This window comes from Pelodiscus sinensis, chromosome 19, assembly GCF_052426305.1.
Source record: "Pelodiscus sinensis isolate ZL-2025 chromosome 19, ASM5242630v1, whole genome shotgun sequence".
NCBI lineage: Eukaryota > Metazoa > Chordata > Testudines > Trionychidae > Pelodiscus > Pelodiscus sinensis.
Genome location: NC_143070.1, coordinates 19378021 through 19398862, shown reverse-complemented (window position 1 = coordinate 19398862; position 20842 = coordinate 19378021). Strand labels below are relative to the sequence as shown.

The 20842-nt window shown below is 49.1% G+C and overlaps 3 protein-coding genes across 3 annotated transcripts in view; all 3 read left to right on the top strand.

The window, feature by feature from the left end:
* The window catches only part of LOC142821583 (butyrophilin subfamily 1 member A1-like), a 130012-nt gene that overhangs the window by 59242 nt on the left and 49928 nt on the right, over window positions 1-20842 (top strand). The gene's annotated exons all lie outside the window — the stretch shown is intronic.
* On the top strand, window positions 4231-17953 carry LOC142823145 (KRAB domain-containing protein 1-like). The gene is made up of 3 exons (XM_089771198.1): window positions 4231-4362; window positions 11013-11213; window positions 11884-17953. The coding sequence occupies exons 1-3, from the start codon at window positions 4323-4325 to the stop codon at window positions 11886-11888; spliced, it is 246 nt and encodes an 81-aa protein (XP_089627324.1). The 5' UTR covers window positions 4231-4322; the 3' UTR covers window positions 11889-17953.
* Window positions 11227-20212, top strand: LOC149522247 (uncharacterized). Its single transcript, XM_075913679.2, has 2 exons — window positions 11227-17953; window positions 18202-20212. Exon 2 carries the CDS (start codon window positions 18229-18231, stop codon window positions 19339-19341), a length of 1113 nt encoding a protein of 370 aa, XP_075769794.2. The 5' UTR covers window positions 11227-17953; window positions 18202-18228; the 3' UTR covers window positions 19342-20212.

Here is a 20842-nt window from a genome sequence, read left to right as displayed (position 1 = left end):
ATTGGAGCATAAGCTTTCGTGGGCAAAGACCCACTTTGTCAGATGCATCTGGCACCCATAATGAATATTCATAAAATACCCAAAGATTTCTTCCAATTAAAGGTGGTACCTTCAGAAATCTTGGGTGTTAGGCCAAGTTATGGAAAAGGGGTAGTATATCTGGAATGCTTTCATGCCCAAAAGCAGTATTTAGGCCTAGTGATTAGAGAGATTGGGGCTGCAATCTGACGCCTAGTGGAGAGAGAGCAGTCCGTCCCGGATTCTATGAGTATAAGGTCAGAGAAAACTTAGGACATAAGAACATAAGAATAGCCGTACTGAGTCAAACCAAAGGTCCATCTAGCCCAGTAGCCTGTCTGCCGATAGTGGCCAGCACCAGGTGCCCCAGAGAGGGTGGACCGAAGACAATGATCAAGCAATTTGTCTCCTGCCATCCCTCTCCAGCCTCTGACAAACAGAGGCCAAGGACACCATTTTATCCCCTGGCTAATAGCCTTTTATGGACCTAACCTCCATGAAATTATCTAGCTTCTCTTTAAACTCTATTATAGTCCTAGCCTTCACAGCCTCCTCTGACAAGGAGTTCCACAGGTTGACTACACGCTGTGTGAAGAACTTTCTTTTATTAGTTTTAAACCTGTTACCCATTAATTTCATTTGGTGTCCTCTAGTTCTTCTATTTAGGGAACTAATAAATAACTTTTCTTTATTCACCCTCTCCACACCACTCATGCTTTTATAGACCTCCATCATATTCCCCCTCAGTCTCCTCTTTTCTAAACTGAAAAGTCCCAGTCTCTTTAACCTCTCCTCACATGGGACCCGTTCCAAACCCCTAATCATTTTAGTTGCCCTTTTCTGAACTCTTTCCAAGGCCAAAATATCTTTTTTGAGGTGATCACATCTGTACACAGTATTCAAGATGTGGGCATACCATAGTTTTATACAGGGGCAGTAAGATATTCTGGGTCTTATTTTCTATCCCTTTCTTAATAAGTCCTAGCATCCTATTTGCCTTTTTGACCACTGCTTATCTCTATTTCTCTCTTTTGTAATGGCTTTTTTTCCTTTCTTGCTTAAGTCTGCTTTTAGGAATCCTATTAACACTTGCTCCCAGGTCTTCTAGGGGAAGGGAAGCTACCCTTCTCTATTCAATCTTGGGATCTTTGAGAGTGTAGGAATTATTATTATTATTACTATTATTATTATTATTATTTGTATACTTAGATACATTTTAAATTAATTGTGTTAATGACATCTTGGGAAGGAATTCAAGTGATTTGTGTTCTTACTGTAGTTTTTACTGAGGTAATCATAATCATTATTCCATTAGCAATAAAACTGTTTTCCATTTCATTCTCTGAGTTAAGGTAGTGGTGTTGTCTCAAGGGCCTGTTGAGCCTCAAGAGGGGGAGCCTTGTGATTCCACAGAATTGTAATCTGGAATAGAGAACGAACTTAGATCTTTTCTGATCAGATTGGCAAGCCTTACCCAACCAAATTTCACAAAACTCTTTCCCAGGCTACAAGAGAGAGGGAGATTTGGGCTTATTTAGTCTACAGAAGAGAAGAAGGAGACGGAGGTTGATAGCAGCCTTCAACTTCCTGAAGGGGAGTTCTGAGGAGGTTGGACAGAGGCTGTATTCAATAGTGACAGATGGCAGAACGAGGAGCAATGGTCTCAAGTTCCAGTGGGGGAGTTCTAGACTGGCTATAGGGCCCATTCTTCCTCTGAGAAATATACAGCCACCTCCACAAAGGTCACTGGCTCGACCACAGCCATTTCCTTTCCCTGGCTCTGCAGGCCATGAGCTGAGCTGGAGACAGACATGGATGTTCTAAAGCCTGTCGGGGAGAAAGGCAATTGGAGACATTTCAAAAGGGACTTTAATCCTTTCCTCACCCCCATTGTCCTCCCACTCTGTCCCTGTGACGTACATGCTAGACTCTGCCACTTTGGGCAAATCCTTCAATTTAGATATTCCATAAACAATACACACAAAGTTAGATCCCAAATCCACATTCATTTAACTCAATACTTGGCTTCGGTTACAGCATTACTGCATCTGCAACAATGGGATTTGGTTCTGAGCTACGCTCTTTTCTAACAGGTGTAAGCTGTCTTGTGCAAGAGCTCCTGTGCAAGAGGGCAGTGTGGACGTGCAGCAGGGGTTTCGTGTGCAAGAAAGCCCTATGGCTAAAATGGCCATCAGAGCTTCCTGGCGCAAGAGAGCGTCCACGCTGCCATGAATGCTCTTGCGCAAAAGCACATCTCGCTTATGGCAGTGTGGACATGATCTTGTGCAAGAGTTCTTGCAAGAGTTCTTGTGCAAGAAGCCGCCCGTGTAGACATAGCTAGGAAGAGGAGGAAGGGGAGCAGCACACTGAGCATGTGCATGCTCTCCCCAACACAGGGGCTATGTCTCTTGTGCAAGAGGACGTACGCCTGTTAGAAAAGAGCGTAGCTCTTGCACAAGAAGCCCTCTCTTACCACGTTTTACTGTAAATCTTCTTGCGCAAGAACAAATGGGCAGTGTGGATGCTCTGTGGAAGAACGGCTCTTCTTGCACAATAACCCGCCAGTGTAGACATAGCCAGGGAGAGGAAGAGATGGAAGCCTGTGGCTACATCTAGACTGGCATGATTTTCTGCAAATGCTTTTAACGGAAAAGTTTTCCGTTAAAAGCATTTGTGGAAAAGAGCGTCTAGATTGGCACGGACACTTTTCCGCAAAAGCACTTTTTGCGGAAAAGCGTCCATGCCAATCTAGATGTGCTTTTGCACAAAAAAGCCCCGATCGCCATTTTCGCGATCGGGGCTTTTCTGCGCAAAATAAATCTGAACTGTCTACACTGAACTGGCCCCAAAAGGGACTTTTGCCCAAACGGGAGCAGCATAGTATTTCCACAAGAAGCACTGATTTCAGACAGTAGGAAGTCAGTGTTCTTGTGGAAATTCAAGCGGCCAGTGTAGACAGCTGGCAAGTTTTTCTGCAAAAGCATTTGCTTTTGCGGAAAAACTTGCCAGTCTAGACACAGCCCGCATGTACCCTAGCTTCCCCGACCCTGGCACACTGGGGAGGAGGAGGCTGTGTGGCTTCCCCGACCCTGGCACACTGGGGAGGAGGAGGCTGTGTGGCTTCCCCGACCCTGGCACACTGGGGAGGAGGAGGCTGTGTGGCTTCCCCGACCCTGGCACACTGGGGAGGAGGAGGCTGTGTGGCTTCCCCGACCCTGGCACACTGGGGAGGAGGAGGCTGTGTGGCTTCCCCGACCCTGGCACACTGGGGAGGAGGAGGCTGTGTGGCTTCCCCGACCCTGGCACACTGGGGAGGAGGAGGCTGTGTGGCTTCCCCGACCCTGGCACACTGGGGAGGAGGAGGCTGTGTGGCTTCCCCGACCCTGGCACACTGGGGAGGAGGAGGCTGTGTGGCTCCGGCCTCCCCAGTCCCTGTAGCACTATGAAGGGAGGAAGCCGCATTGCTCCAGCCTCTTGAGTCCCTGGAGCACCAAGGAGAGTAAGTACTAGGGGCAGCAACACTTGCCCCCAGAATGCCTACAGCAGGCATTCTGGGGGTGGAGTGTGAGCGGGATCTTGCCTTCCCCCACCTAGACTGTGGGACACTCATGTCTAGGTGCTTTCACATTTAAAAATCTGGCCTGAAGTGAACATTCAGGAAGCCAAATCTGCCCAAGTGGGCATGTGATGCGGAAGTCACCAGGGCTAGGGTCCGTATTTCCCTGTGTTAAATACTGGACACCTGGTATAATTACTGGATTCAAGTGAGCGCAGAGGCAATCGAGGAGACGGGACCCCCCCACATTGACCTCCCCTCTCCTGGCATCGCATCCCCCTGGGGCAGCGCAGGGGGAGATGGGCGGGGGGGGGGGCTGTGGGAAATGAAGGGGCAGGGCCGGGGGAGGATACAAAGGGCCCGGGGGGGGAGGGGAGAGAACAAGCCACCGGCTGCCGCCCGGCACCGACTCGCACCGCCCGCTCCGCCGGGCGACAACAACCCCCGGCCTTGGGAGCCGAACCTCGCTGGGTGGGGGCTGGGCCAGGCAGCTCCCGGTCTGAGCTAAGCTCTGGCGCTGGCCTGAGACCGGAGTCACTGACCCGCTGCGCATGCGCAGTCTGTCTGACTGACCCCCCCATTCCGCTCCGCACCGCTCCTGCCGGGTTCTCACGCGCTCCCTGCCGCTGCGATTGGCCTCTGCGGCTCACGCCGCGGTCACCGCTCATGCGATTCGCGTCCTAAGGGTCGAATTCTGAGGGAGCTGTTTGTGGCGTTACTCGCGCTGCTTCCGCTTCCGGGCTGCGTCATGCGGAAGCAGGAAGGAAGGAAGACTCGGAAGAGCGGAGGTGAGGCGAAAAGGGACGGGAGCGCTGGGGCGCCTCGGCGAGGGCGGGGCAAGTGACGTCTTACATGGGGGCGGGGCCCTGAGCGTGAGCGGGGAGGTTTTGGCCTGGGACTCAAATCACTTGCGGAGTGTGAGTGAGTGAGTCAGAGATCACGTGACACCGACCCCAGGCTGGTGGCTGAGGGAGGCCACCGGGGCTATGTTTACACTCTCGGCTACTTGCCCGAGTAATATGCAAATGAGGCTAAAAGTGGAATATCGCCCAGCCTCATTTGCATCCCTAATGAGCCACCATTTTTTTCATAAGAGGCTCTTGCGCTACACTGCCCCTTCCTGCGCCAGAAAAACCCTCTTGTGCAACGCCGCTATGCCTATGACTTGAGAGGAAGAACAGCGTTGCGCAAGAGGGGTTTTCTCACACAAGAAGGGGCCGTGTAGCCGCTCCTTCTTGCATGAGAGCCTCTTATGAAAAAAAATGGTGGCTCATTAAGTATGCAAATGAGGCTCAGCGATATTCCATGTTTAGCCTCATTTGCATATTACTCGCGCAAGAAGCCTCAAGCGTAGACATAGCCCAAGTGTTTGGTCAGCCGCCCTTGTTCTCTTCCCGGTTGTCGCTGGGGGTCGGGGCTGGGAGGGAGTGCTGGGGGGGGGGGGGGGCGGAGCTGTGACCTGGAGTGGGGGACAGGGGTGTGCAAGTGAGGCTGGTGCCATCTCGCTGAGTTCACTGTAGATCCCATGACACCTCCCTACTTTCAGCAGGTCACTTATCCTGCTTTCCTAATGTGGGAGCCAGCTCCATCCCTGGGACAGCCTGTGTTGGCTGTCTGGATGCTCCCAGGGTGGGCGGGATTTGAGCCACCACCCTGTGCTCCAGATGCTGACTCCCCAAAGCCACTCCAGAACCCACCTGTGTTGGCCATCTGGCCCTCTCATGGTGGGCAGGACTCAAGCCCACCACCCTGTGCTTCCCCAGCAGATGCCATATTCCCCAGTCCACTCCAGAACCCACCCTACCTTCATACCTTCAGGCATCCCTTATCCTGCCTTCCTAATGAAGGACCTGGAGCAGGGGAGTGGGGCACAGGAGAGGTGTGAGGCCGAGCAATGGGTTTGGGGATGATTCAGGGGAGGATTCTGATGTGGAGGAGGGGAGGGGTGCAGAGTATAGGAGGGGGTTGTGACTAGGGTTGTAAGTGACTAGTTGACTATCTGATAAGCAAAAGCCGCTTGGGTAGTCACTTTCCCCCCCTTGCTTCCTCCCTCTATCAGAGTCAGCAAAGGAGGGGAGCAGGATTCAATGCTGGGAGGAACCCTGGGGGGCAGGAGCTCCCCGTGCTGCTGTCTCTGATACAGAGGAAGCAGCGCAGGGTGGCATCAGCCTCTGTCTTCAGGAGTCCAAGCTCACCACAGAGGCTGCTGCAGGGAGATCGGACCCCCCGCTAACAGGAACTTCTGCAGCAAAGCAGCCTCTGTCTGGGAGCTTGGACTCTCCTGCAAAGAGCCTCTGATAGAGGCAGCAGCGGAGAGGGGGACAGGTGACTGACTACTTGTTTACATTCTTAGCAGCACTGGAAGCAGATTGCTGTGGCTGCTGCTCTGAGCATTGGGCTAGGCACTGAGTAGTAGCCCTGCTCTGTAGAGGGAGGGAAGAGGCTGCTGTTCCTCCCACTGCCCCAGACTGCCCCAGACTGGGACCTGTAAACCTGCCTCAGCAGGGCCTGAACTGTGCCCTGGGAAGTCTCTTCTGTTGGTCCGTGTGGCTGGGCTCCCAGACTCTTCTGTTGCTTTAGGAGGGGAAGTTGCTCAGGCTGCTCCAGATTCGGGATTGGATTTCTCTGTCATACACTGCTGCTCCCTCCATGCAGCATTGGGAGTCGGGCTGAGCCACTGCTGCTCCCCATGGATTGTGTGCAGCGGCACGGAGAGCCCATCCCCAGTGCACTGTTGTGCCTGGCCAGGGGTTGGAGCCAGCTGTGGGCAGCACTAGGCTCTGCCCGCAGCCTACAGATGAGAAGCAAGCCCTGGGCAAAGGGCTGGGCCGGGCAGTGGCACCATCTGTTGCAGTGCAGGGCCTGAGCAGCCTCCTGCAAACTGAGGCATCTCAGCCCATGTGCTGCTTTTCCTGCTCCTCCTGCCCCCAGGTGACTGGTCTGGCAAATCTAGGGGTGGGGATGAGTCTGTGCAGGGGCCTGCTTCTTAGTGTTGTGCTCTGAATGGCACAGTGTCCCTCGGGGTCTGGACAAGGCAGGATAAGAGGCTTGATAAGATGGACTCTCCTGTTAAATGGGACTAGGTTCAGTGAAATATTTTAGATACAGCCTCGTCAAACACTGGAATGGCCAGACATGGTTTTAGGGTGTAAAAGAACCCTTGATCTGTTTCCGTGTCTGCATAAAGCTTCAAAGGAGTTTGCAAATGTGTCCCACATGGGGGTTGTAGAAGGATGGCTACTTTTAAATCTATTATTGAATGTCCAAGGAAGTTAAAACATTCCCTAATGTGTGTCACTCCCTGGACACTTAATAATGGATTTAAAAGTAGCCATCCTTCCACAAAAGAATTGTATCACCCTATTACTGAAGGAGAGAGCTGAATTGGAGTTAATTTAAAATTCAATATTTTACGATTGACTCAGATGTGAAGTTAAACATTGTTATTAATAGCAGGAAAGCTCTGATACTTGTTTTTGGGTCTAATAATATTACTTTGCTATCAAAGGTATTTGTGTCTGAATGTCTGCAGTCCCCCATATGTGTAGATGTTGTGGAAAAGCAGTTAAAACCAGGTGTGGTCGCTGAAGGTAGGGTTGAGGAAGGGAGGCCCCTCCACTTCTGTTGAGGTCCCACCCCCACCACAGGGAGGCGAGGCAGCGTGCCGCGCACACACGCCAACCCCAACATGGCAATGGGAGGAGTACAGGTGGGTGTGCATGCACAGGGAGAGAGGAGGGCAAGGGGACAAGGCCTGAGCAGGAAGGCATGCAAGTGTGTATCTTTCCTGGGCTTGCCTCCTAAGTCGCACTGGGCCACCAGCACAGCCTCTCTGAAGCTGAAGCGCCATTAACAATCATAGAATCATAGAACTGGAAGAGACCTCAGAAGGTCATCAAGTCCAGCCCCCTGTTCTAGGCAGGACCAATCCCAACTAAATCAACCCAATAGACAAGAGCCACCTGGGAAGATTACGGTGGAGACTGCTTCCAGCGGCTCCTGCTGGCCATGCCCACACCAGCGCTGCACCAGCTCCTAGACAGCTCTGCCCAAGATTTTTTCTCTGCAAGTCCCCTACTTAGAGCTCGCAGATCTAGCCCAGGAAAGCAAGCCCTGCTCCAGGGTTACCTATCTGACCCACTCCTGGCACCTTTAGCCTGCAAACCAACCAGCTTGTCAGAGTTAACCAGAATTCCCCCTTTGCATCCTGGGGGCTGTAGTTCCAGTGTGGGTTATCCTGCCCAGGCAGGCAGCGGCTGCAAACTACAACTGCGTGCTGTGTGAGCTGAGCTCTGGCTGGGTGCTTGTTCCTGTCACGGGGTCACCCAGCTGGCCCATGCATGACAGAGGCAGGGAATCTATCAGCAGCATGTGGCAGGGTCCTGCTTATCCTCAGGAAAAGGATGCACAGAGCTTGGCACTATGGGAGTAAGATTGATGCACCATATGCTCCCAGCCTTCCTGGCCCTGGAGCAGTGAGGGGAGCAACACTCCACTCCCAAAATACCTACAGTAGGCATTCGGGGGTAGAGTGTGGGCAGGGCCAGGTTGGCCCTTACCCACCTAAGCCACCAGATGCCCATGATTAAAACATTTGAAACTAAAGGAATTAACAGGTTTTTACCCTACTACCATTATTCCATTCCCTTATCAAGGATTTGTCTCCATAGTATGAAGCTAAAGTTGTGAAATTAAATCTTACAAATTATAGAACCTTAAATCTGAGAGCTTTCAATGGTCACTGTGTTCAGTTTAAATATACTGTTTAAAAAAATAGGCAGAGAGCTGACTTGCAGTGTATCAGTCTGTTCATGGAGAGAAACTGCTGGATCTCCAAGGGCTCTTCAGTCCAGTGAAAAATCATAGAATCATAAGGCTGGAAGAGACCTCAGGAGGTCACCAAGTCCAGGCCCCTGCCCAAAGCAGGTCCAATCCCAACCAAATCAACCCAACCAGGGCTTTGTCAAGCCAAAACATACAAACCCCTAGGGATGGAGATTCTACCACCTCCTTAGGTAACCCATTCCAGTACTTCACCACCCTCCTAGTGAAATACTTTTTCCTAAAATGCAAGAAGCCTGGGTAACAAACAGGAAGAATTGGCGGCCCTGGCCCAGTCCAAGAAATACGATTTAATTAGGATAACAGAGATTTGGTGGGATGATTTGCATGACGGGAATGCTGTCATGGAAGTTAAGGGAATGTGGATTGGATAAATGGACGGTAAGATGGATAGAAAGATGGCTAGAAGGCCGGGCCCAGCAAGTAGTGATCAACGGCTCGATGTCAGGATGGCGGTTGGTTTCTAATGGAGTGCTCCAAGGTTCAGTTCTGGGATCAGTTTTGTTCAAAATCTTTATTAATGACCTGGGTGAGGGGATGGATTGCACCCTCAGCAAGTTTGTGGATGCCACTAAGTTAGGGGGAGAGGTAGATACGCTGGAGGGTAGGGAAACGGTCCAGAGAGACTTAGACAAATTGGAGGATTGGGCCACAAGAAATCTGATGAGGTTCAACAAGGACAAGTGCGGAGTCCTGCACGTGGGATGGAAGAATCCCAAGCATTGTTACAGGCTGGGGACCGACTGGCCAAGTAGTAGTTCTTCAGAAAAGGACCTGGGGATTACAGTGGACGAGAAGCTGGATATGAATCAACAGTGTGCCCTTACAGTCAAAAAGGCTAATGGCATATTAGATTGCATTAAGAGGAACATTGCCAGCAGATCTAGAGATGTGATTATTCCCCTTTATTTGGCTGTGGTGTGGCTGCATCTGGAGTATTGTGTCCAGTTCTGTGCCCCCCACTACAAAAAGGATGTGGTCGCATTGGAGAGGGTCCAGCAGAGGGCGACCAGAATGATTAGGGGGCTGGAGCATATGACCTATGAGGATAGGGTGAGGGATTTGGGTCTATTTAGTCAGCAGAAGAGAAGAGTGAGGGAGGATTCTTCCATCCCAAGTGCAGGACTCTACACTTGTCCTTGTTGAACCTCATCAGATTTCTTGTGGCCCAATCCTCTAATCTGTCGAGGTCACTCTGGACCCTATCCCTGCCCTCAAAGGTTATCTACCTTTCCTCCTAGCTTAGTATCACCCGCAAACTTGCTGAGGGTGAAATCCATCCCCTCATCCAAGTCATAAATAGAGATGTTGAACAAAACTGGTCCAAAAACTAATTCTTGAAGCACTCCGCTAGAAACTGACCGTCAATCTGACATTGAGCCATTAATCACTACTACAAAATGTCTCTGTATGAAAAAAATAACTGAAAGTTGAAGCCAGACAGTTTCAGACTTTGAAGGAAGCACAGATGTTTGATAGAGAAGATGACTAGCTGCTGAATCAAATGATAAAGAAATGGTGGATTCTCCATCTCTTGATGTCTTTGAGCAATACTTGATGACTTTCTAGAAAATATGCTTTGGGGGAAATAAAGGTTTGTCCTGGGCTAACAAGATTAAATACAGATTGTGACACAGATGAGATCAGAATATGTGAAATAATGATCCTGCCTAATCCTGAGAATCCAAAAACTTAGGACCTCACTCTGTAAAGACTCAGCAGGTCTTTTAACTTCAGTCATCTTAGTGGTCCCCATGACTTCATTAAATCTCTCTTCTTGTAGAGGGTTTATTAAGTCTGTCAGTTTAGTCCTGATGAGAGAGTCTAGGTCTATGTTGTAATTAAATGAATGAAGACTAAGGGTTTTAACTGAAGGAGCCTAAATTTAGACACTCCACTCTATGTTCAGACAGGTGAATATGTGGCTTCTTTATTGGAAACATTGGGTGCTCAGAACCAAATCCTATTGTTGCAGATGCAGGAATATAGAAACTCATGCCATATATTGAGATAAATGAGTATGGATTTGGGATCTGACGTGTGTGTTGTTTATGGAATATCTAAACTCTAAGGCTGTGTCTACACTGGTCACTTATTCCAGAAAATCAGCCGCTTTTCCGGAATAACTTGCCAACTGTCTACACTGGCCCCTTGAATTTCCGGAAAATCACTGACGTTCTACTGTAAGAAATCAGCTGCTTTTCCAGAAATACTATGCTGCTCCCGTTCGGGCAAAAGTCCTTTTTCCAGAAAACTGTTCCGGAAAAGGGCCAGTGTAGATAGCAAAAATGACGATCGGGGCTTTTTTGCGGAAAAGCACGTCTAGATTGGCCACGGACGCTTTTCCGGAAAAAGTGCTTTTCCAGAAAAGCATCCTGCCAATGTAGACGTGCTTTTTCCAGAAATACTTATAACGGAAAACTGTTCCGTTTTAAGCATTTCCGGAAAAGGGTGCCAGTGTAGACGTAGCCTCAGATTTGCCCAAAATGGCAGAGTTTAGCATGTGTGTCAGGGAAAGAGTCTGGGGAGAATGGGAGCATGGAAAGGATTAAAGTCCCTTCTGAAATGTCTCCAATTATCCTTCTCCCTCTGACAGGTTGCAGAACACCCATGCCTTGCTCCAGCTCAGCCCCTGGCCTGCAGAGCCAGGGAAAGGAAATGGCTGTGGCAGAGCCGGTGAGCTTCGAGGAGGTGGCTGTGTATTTCTCTGAGGAGGAATGGGCCCTGCTGGACCTGGGTCAGAGAGCCCTCTACTGGGATGTGATGCAGGAGAATTATGAGGCTGTGAGCTGGCTGGGTAAGGATTCCTGTCTCCTTGGAAGCTGGCAGGGGAGTGAGCGGGGAGGGCTCTGGAGCAGCTGGGCTGGGTTTGGTTCTGGGTCCCTCAGTGTCCCCCCCTCCCCCCCCCCATGTCAGGAGTATCAACCCCAATAATCCTGGCCTGTGTGCGAGAGACTTTCCTCTCCTCTCCATGCTCCCTCCTAAGGAAAGCAGGTTCAGGGACCTGCTCTTGCAATGGTGCTGCTCTTCCCACAGCCAAGGTCTCAATGTGCTTCCCCACCATATTGCCCCTGTTGTGCCTTGGCTGGAAGTGTCAGTGGAAGGGCCCAGGCAGAAATGGCAGGTACCAGAGTTCTGGAGCTGGATCCGGCTGTTGTTAGTGCCTGCAGTGTACCCCTCGTGCTAGCATGCTGAACCTCTGGACAGAGGGTGCAGTTCCTGGAGTCATTTCTTGCCAGTGGATGATCTCTGTGACATGCCAGGGCTGAGGAAGGATGGATGAAGTAGTTCACATTCTGCAAGCATTCTGTGGGAGTAGCTCTGAAGTAGATAAACATGGGCAGAGGTCTTCTTGCATTGTAGACAAAAGTTCAGGTTTCCCTTTGAAAATTTTGTCTTTTTTCTCTCTGGGGCTCGTTTGTCTCAGTGCAATAGAGATAACCACTTCATCTGTCTTGTCTTTTTAGGATGAAATATCTTTGGTCATGGACTTTTTCTTCCTCTGTGAATGTCTAGCTTCAGACTCCTGCACTGCTGCAGACTTCCTGTGTAGTCTTGGTCAAGTCACTTAAACTGTGTCCTGTTCCCTGTCTCTGCGGTACCTATTATAGTATGTCCTGTTTTACAGGGCTGGGGAAGGATAAATACATTAAATAGGGAGATACTCAGCTCTGTATAAGCACTCCAATAGCACAATGGGATCCAAATTTACATCAGAGCTCCCAGGTGCTGCTATGTCTGCTAATCTTTGCTTCCCATAGTGGCTGCAGTGCTGTATGAATTTCTGCTGGTGCCACAGAGCATTGTTATGGCTGCTCGTTTGAACTAACCATTTATATCCATTATCCATCCCCCTGATTTACACAAGAATCAGTGTGTTCCTCTGTCATCTCCTAGGAGTGTGTCTGCAGTTACTACAGCAATCAGTGTATTTTATATCCTCTTTCCCCATGCTGACGTGGTTAGCTGGTACCTAGTGTGCGTCCATTCTGCTGTGGAAGAAAACAAACCTTCATTCTGTGTTTTTAAGCAACAGGTAACCAGAGGCAGTTTATTCAAGCAATATTGCAAGGGAAGCCGGATTCGGACGGAGTGGGGGGGGAGACTTCCCCCAGGCAGATCTTCCAATACAAACAGTTATGAAGTGGCTTATATACTTTCCCATTACATGTACCAACAGCTAACAGTCATCTCCCTGCCCACACAATTCCCTTCAGATGCTACCTTATCTCAAGGTTACTTGCTGGAGTCAGCATTCCATCCGTATCTCCGAAAGCAAGGCGAGAGGCGAAGGCAGCGTCTTATTACAGCTCTCATGTTGTCAAGAGTCAGAATTAGCCTGACTTTTGCTAACAAGACTAAGATGGCTGCATATGAATCCTCTTATTCCCTTTTTCCTGCCTCCACACTGCTATGGCCAGGCCTGTTCTGGTTCCCAGATGTTGGTTAATACTGTTATGCAGAAGGCTCTAGCAAGGCCTTCTTTCCCCTCCTTTTTGTGACTTTCCTGGACAGGGTTTACATATAATTTTGGAAAAGCATGAACTGAAAATATGCACTGGGCTAAATGCTGTTTCCAGGCCATTTTGCTTTACCATGCAGACATTCATGTCCCATATGTCCAGTGAACAGGTTTTTCCCATAAAGTTGTTTTCAGTTATCCAATGTTGCATTCTCAGGACTGAGTTTTGATAACTAGACACTGAACAGGATGGTTTGGAATAACATCTGACTCAAGATGCAATATTACTGACCCAGGTTCCAGAATACATCCTCTGCCATGTTCTCGGCCTGCAGTAATATGTGGCCTTCTTTACCAGAATGAAAGGGACGCTGATGAGGAGGCTTGAAGATTTGTGGAGCCATATGTGGGCAGTAAATTGATACAAATGTGAAGGCAAAAGTGCAGCAAGAGTCTCAAGAGGTACTGAAGGAGAAAGAAAAGGGGCTATAACCCTGGCATACTCTAGATACAGACAGACCTGAGCCCTGGGTCTCCCTCTGGCCCAGAACTAACAAGTGCCAGGGAAGGATGAAAATGGAGTCAGCAACACGCCCGTGCTCCATGACAGAGCCCAGCCAACTGTAATTCCTGCTGGGCTGGGGAGTGAAGGTGGAACACAGGCTGGCCCACCAGAGCACCTCATCCTGAAGAGGAGGCAGCATGTCCAGCCAGTGCGTGTGTGGGCAGGACACGTGTCCAAGGGAATGACTAGGGGCAATGTGAGTGTGCGGAGCTTCTCTGGGGATTGAACAGAGACTCTCAATGACTCAGCTGAAATGGGAAGATCAGAGTGATGTGTGGGAGCTACTGTGGCAAAGGCCTGACATCAGTCACCAGCGACCTAAGTGATAGGGGCAGGTGGGGAAGTCCTTGACTGAGAACAGCCGTAGGGGCAGGGCAGCCTTTACCTCCTAGAGGACATGTTGTGACAACGGTGCTATATACGGGGCAAGCACACTGGGATCCACCCAATTCTGCCAACCATAATCCAAAAGGTCACTGACATTAGAGACACCAGCCAAAGCCAGCCTCTGTGGCACTCAAAGAACCTCCACCCCCTGTGCCACAAGATAGGTCTGTGCAAGAGGAGTTCACAGGAGATCTCTGCCCTTGGGCCATCAGGCAGATCTGGTTGCAGAGACCAGCTTTCAGGAGCTGAGGAGATCTCTGCCTCTCTCAGAGATTTCAGAGGTGACTTCTCAGAGGGAGGACAGCAAGCTACTGGAGGTATCAGAAATATGGGAGGCAGTGAAGGCATACTTAAAATCTCAAAGACTAAAATAGTAAAGACTATGAAAGTGGCCCTTCTCCATTCTGCCACTGCCCATTTGTTCCTCAGACATTTCCTTAGAAGTTCCTCTGGCCTACCAGTGGAATGGTGGTTCTGCTGTGTGGGTCGCTAGAGGGGGTTGGTGAATGCAGGGAGCACAGGACCCTCTGGTGAGTTCATGGCAAGCTACTGCTGACATCCCCACTGCTCTGTGGGGCAGCGACGGAAACCCTTGGGGTTACTGGGTTAGTTGCTACTGTGGTCTCATGCTGGCAGGAGCAGCCATTGCCGAGGGCAGCCCTGGAACCCTGGGTGGGCTGCTGCTGCAGTAGCTGCTTTTCTGGGCAGCCCCTCCTTTGCTGGATTGCTCTGCTGCTGCTATTCTGTAAGCAGAATGGTGAACGCTCCCAGTGCTCTAGATAAACCACCCCCAGGAGAGGCGTAGCTCACAGCACTGAGAGCGTATTTACACTGGTGCTTCACAGTGCTGTGACTTTCTTTGCCCAGAGAGTCCATGCTGAGTAGCCAGAGTGACAAGCTATAACTGGTTTTGGGCATCCAGGGCGACCACCAGGTCTGCATCCCACAGGGCTGCTCAGAGATTGGTCAATCCAGAGAGAAAAGTCTGGTGTAGAAAACTCTTGCCCTTTATCTTGTCTGCTCTAGAACCATAAGAGCAGCACTGTCCTCGTCTAGAAGATGGGTGATTTTTTTTCCTCTTCCTCTTCTCCAAAGCTCGCAAGAAGTAGCCACAATACATCCCCTAAAGTTGCTCGATACATCAGTAGATAAATGCAACATGGGCTCACTGTTCGTCCATGACCCAGAGTTCTTCCCATTTCTCCCAGAATTCTCTGCAGAGCAGAGATTCTCAGGATCAGGAGCCACGTATCTTTCAACCTCCATGTCATGATTAGACAGTGAGGCAGCCAGGCCATGGCAATGTGCACTCAGCTACTCTTGCTGCTGGACATAAAAACTGGCCTCCTAGCTTCCTCAGCCAGCCAGGCAGGGCAGGTCAGAGGCAGCCTGGCCCACCTCTTAGGCAGCAGGAGTGCTGGGCAGGTGCAGCTGCAGGGCCTTATTGTTGACCTTGGTCCCCAGGGCAATCTCAGTAGGACAGCATGACACACGCCTTCCTTGCTCCTCCCCATCACTGAGCCGAGGGAATTATGTCTCTACCCTGGCCAAGCCAGCCTACCCCCCAAAACCAACCTCCTCCTACTGGGCATTCCTACAACACCAGCAAGCCAGCCTGAGCTGCTCAGCTAGTAGGAGGGTGTCACTGTGCCTCAGTGGTCGCAACTGGGAATAACAAATTCAAGACAGATTGCTGAGAAATATTCTCCCATAAAGATATACCCCATCAGCAACAAAAGCAAACTTCTGTCTCATCTCACTGGCTAACCAGACTCAGAAATGCAGTTTCCTTAAGTATTCCAGTCCTTGTTTCAGTACCCAGTCACTAGCCTTAATGAGGAGTGGTCATTTAAAACCAGTTTCAATAACCAAAGGAGTCTCCTGTTTCCAAAGGACCAGCCATATGCGCAGGTCAATAAATAACTCAGATTTTACCCCAAGATTACACATTTGCCAATTCTATCTGATGTCCAGTGGTTTCTTTGCTTTCCCCAAATATAACTCTCACTTCTTTCTCTTCTCGTGCACTCAAATATGGACACACATTGCAACATTCTTGGATCAGGTTTGAATTGGTGACAAAATAAGCCACTAGTTTAAATGTCTGGGTGCTTCCGAAAGATTGGACAGTCATCTCTCCTTGGTTAGAATGCTCCTATTAGTATACATCCATAGTCCAGCGATTAGAACAGGGAAGAAGCTAAGTAGAGTTGTTTCACTAGCCTTTGATTGCTCTCTGGTATGTGGATGACAGGGTTCCCTCTATTTTTTCATCTATGTGTGAGATACATGTTATGTACCCTGACACTTGCTGTTGTGCACCAGCAGTAGAAATAAAAAAATCTAGATTTAATACAAATTTTTAAAAAGTCACCATTGTGTATGTGAACAGAGACTGTGTATATATGTGTGTGTATGAGAGAGAGAGACACTGTGGGTATCTTCATGGGTGACTCAGATTGTATGTGAGGGAGAGAGGGATAAAGACTCCATGCTGGCTGTTGCTGGGTAAGTTACAGAGAAACTCCATCCACTGTCTCTTTACTGCAAGTAGTCCTGCTCTGTGTGAGTGTCTATGCTATGGGTTAAGATCAATTAAGAGATGCAACTTCAGCTATGTAAATTGCAAAGCTTAAGTCAAAGTACCTTAACTTGGTTTTTGGTGCTATCCACACTGCAAGAAGTCTCCCTTCAACTTCCCTTACTCCTTGTGGAAGCAGGACTACTAGCATTGAATGCAGTCCCCCTTTCAGTTCGAATTAGCATGTCTTCATTCCACTCACTGTTTCAAACCCTGAAAGATCAACAGCGGCAGCTTCAGTCATCTCTGTAGTGTACATTACCCTGTGTGTATGAGAGAGAGTCACACTTTGAGTTGGCTGCTAGAAACATCTCACGAACAGAGCATTGCTTCTGTAAGATAGGCAGGCTGTCACCATTCAGACACAACAGCAACCATGTTTGACATACAGGAATATGGTCCATATTCATAACTCAAGGTACAAAATGATGCACATATAATATAAGATAATCACAGTCACCACATCAGAACGTTCTCATTGACACCACACAGGACACATAATGCAATTGTGTAATAGTGGTATCACAATGACGTACATGGACATATTTTAATCCTATAACATCAAAGAGTGATCTTTGCAGCAGTAAACAATGGCCCAAGAAGGGGTCTGGCTGAAAGTGTGAGGAATGCACTCACAAGATGGAAAAATATGAATTGTAGATTCTGTGCAGCCAAGAGGGGCAACAAATGGGAGGCCTGGCTGGGAAACCACACAAGGAGGCTGCTACTGTTGCCACCGTCAGAGTAGAACTGAGGTAGCAGAGAGGAAATCAGATGCAGCAACAGCTAAAGGTCACCATGGTCAGCTGTGGGAGTGGCCCATCTAGTCCAGGCAGTTGGGGTCAGGAGTCTGGAGTATAGGCAGAGTCTGAAACAGCCAGCCAAGGATTCACCTCACTGCTGAGACAACTTCCTTCTGGTTCAAATAGAGCATCTGAACCAAAGAGCAGGGTGAGCCGAGCCCCCCAGTCAGGAGCTTTGTGCACAGACTCTTGGGGAGCTAGAGCTCTGCTGGGCCCTTTCTGTCCAAGTCTGAATGACCTTCCATGTGGCAGCTGCAGTCTGAGCCCTGCCTGTGGGCCTTGGTGTCAGACCTGCCAGCCCTCACTGGAGCTCCCCTTGTGAGCAGTGTGTTCTTGTCCTGCCCTGGAATGTGGGGGAAGGAATGGGCCATGACAGAAACTTAGTTGTACCTTAGAGAGTGCAGCAGAGTGCTCTGCTCCCTTGAGGAATAAGCTGGGCCATTCCTGAGGCAGGGGGAATACACCTTTACTGCAGGTGGGTGTGTCATGGGATCTTATGCCATCCAGAACCCAGTTTCTGTCAGGTGGGGAAGGAGCCTCTCTGGGTGGGTGACTCATATTGTGAAAATATTAATGGCACATACCTTAATGAACGAGATCAGCACTTGGTTAATTGCTCTCCGAGCAGGATTTCCAGTCTCCAAAGCTAATGTGATCTCCTGGGTGAAGCAAGCGGAGGAGCTGAGGAAATCAGATGTACAGGGCTTTGGAGGAGGGATCATCAGTGACACCCATGCAGGTGAGCAATCAGCTAAACTGATTCAGAAACCAATTTCTGTCTTCTCAAAGCAGATGTTACTTACGCAGTTTCATTAAATCTAACTGAATCTTTGACTTGTCTTCAACTCCAGTCAGAGATGTGGAGGAGGGATGGATGCAGTGCTGTAGGTAAGAGTTGTGAGGGAGGAGGATGAACTGAGCTTATGATTATTCACCCTTCCCAGTCATTATTTGAGTGTGTCCCTTCCTTTTCTGTTCCCATTTCAGAGTTTTCCTTTCAGCTCAGCATAGAGAATGACTCCTGTCTGGATTCTCTCTATCTCAGCAGGTGACAGGACAGTGAGTGAGAACAACGAGGAGAGTCTTCATCAGGAAGGACCAGAGCAAATGGCTCCACGAGGGATATTATTGAGAATATCTGAAGGGCATGTTTCTCAGAGTTCTGAGCAGGGAGAGACCTATGAGAGTCAGTATGCCCCAGAAAGGCATCAACGAAACCATCCGGTGCAGGGACAGTGTAAATACAGTCAGAGGAGCAGAGGAGCAAAAAGAAACAAAGAAATCATTCAGCTTCTTCAAGAGGCACCCTACACTTGCAGTGACTGTGGGAAAATCTTCCAACGGAGACAGGCCCTAATTGTACATCAGCGAATCCACACAGGAGAGAAACCATTCAACTGCTCTGAGTGTGGTAAAAGCTTTCGTGTGAGCTCACACCTTGTTACCCATTGGAGAACACACTCAGGGGAGAAACCCTTTGACTGCTCTGACTGTGGGAAAAGCTTCAGTCGGAGGTCAAGTCTTGTTAGTCATCAGAGAATCCACACAGGAGAGAAACCCTATATCTGCTCTGACTGTGGGGAAAGCTTCAGTTTGCGCTCAAGTGTTGTTATTCATCAGAGAACTCACACAGGAGAGAAACCCTTCAACTGCTCTGCATGTGGGAAAAGCTTCAGTCAGTATACAAACCTCATGCAACATCAGAGAATCCACACAGGGGAAAAACCCTTTGATTGTTCTGTGTGTGGGAAAAGTTTCTGTGGTCGCTCAGGCCTGATTATACATCAGAGAATTCACACAGGGGAGAAACCCTTTGACTGTTCTAACTGTGGGAAAAGTTTCAGTCAGCACTCAAGTCTTATTAATCATCAGAGAATCCATACTGGAGAGAAACCCTTCAACTGCTCTGACTGTGGTAAAAGCTTCAGTCGGCGCTCAAGTCTTATTATTCATCAAAGAACCCATACTGGAGAGAAACCCTTTGACTGCTCTGACTGTGGGAGAAGCTTCAGTCGGCGCTCAAATCTTATTATTCATCAGAGAACCCATACTGGAGAAAAACCCTTCAACTGCTCTGACTTTGGGAAAAGTGTACCTATGAGCCCACACAGGAGAGAAACCATTTGAATATTTGGACTATGGGAAACGTTTTAGTCAGCGCTGAAGCCTTAGTAAACATCAGATAATACATGTAAGAGAGACACCCTTTGACTGCGGCAAAAGCTGCTGTCAGTGCAGATCTTGTTAGACATAGGAAAATTCACACAAGAAAGAAACCTTCAACTGCTCTGACTTGTAAAACCTTCAGTCAGAACCCAAACATCATTGAATATCAAAGACTCAACAGAAGCGAGAACCCTTATGACCCAAGTCCCCTTTAAGCTGCTTCGCCTTGTGGCTGTGCAGAAGTCTATTAAATGCCATGTAAGTACTTAGGGCTGTGGCAGGGAGCCCCAGCCCACATCTGTCATGGCTGAGGGATAATTGACTATGGCAGGAAGAGGTGCCTCTCTCTGCCCTTCAGGGCAGCACATGAGCTGTGGGAGAGAGCTTGTGGGAGTCTTCTCTCCCTAATGGGATACACCTCAAACCCTTCATCTTTGGTGTACCCCAGAACCCACAGTCCGATCTGGAACCCTCACATCCCTGTTCTCCTACTCTGTCCCAGCCCTGCGCCCCCTTCCTATAATCCAACCACCCGGGGCCCGCCTCCACCACATGAATTTTCTTCTGTGAACCAATATGGTGTGTCATGCTTTCCCTCCATTTTGGTGCCCATAACAATTTCATTCTGCAAATGTGTGGGAAAGATTAGATGGAACACTGTGAATAATTGCCCTAAGTGTGAGAAAAGCTTCAGTGAATGCTCACACCCTATTGCACATCAGACAGTTCACACAAGACTGAACCCCTATAACTGCTCTGACTGGGTATGTCTACAGTACCACCCTAGTTTGAACTAGGGTGGTTAATGTAGTCATTCGAAGTTGCAAATGAAGCCCGGGATTTAAATATCCCGGGCTTCATTTGCATCTTGCCAGGCGCCGCCATTTTTAAATCCCCGTTAGTGCGGACTTTGTGCCCGCGGCTACACGCGGCACGGAGTAGGTAGTTCGAATTAGGCTTTCTAATTTGAACTACCTACTCCGTGCCGCGTGTAGCCGCGAGCATGGAATCCGCACTAACGGGGATTTTAAAATGGCGGCGCCCGGCAAGATGCAAATGAAGCCCAGAATATTTAAATCCCAGGCTTCATTTGCAACTTCGAATGACTACATTAACCACCCTAGTTTAAACTAGGGTGGTAGTGTAGACATACCCATACTGAGCAAAGGTTCAGTTTGAGCTGATATCTCATTGAACATTTGTCAAGAGAGAAAAATGACAGATGTGTGAGCAGAAAAAGCTTTAGTCAGTGCTCATACATTGTCACATTAGAGAACCCAAAGATGAGAAGGACCTTATTATAATATAACAGGGTTTCTAGCAGCATCACTTAGAGGATCAAATCAGGTGAATTGCTTAGAGACAGGGCTACTTACAGCCCAAGACTGGGGGCCCTCCATTGTAAGGCACCAAGGCACAAAGAGGACTTCTATGTGCCACACTGGCCAGTAAATAGACACAC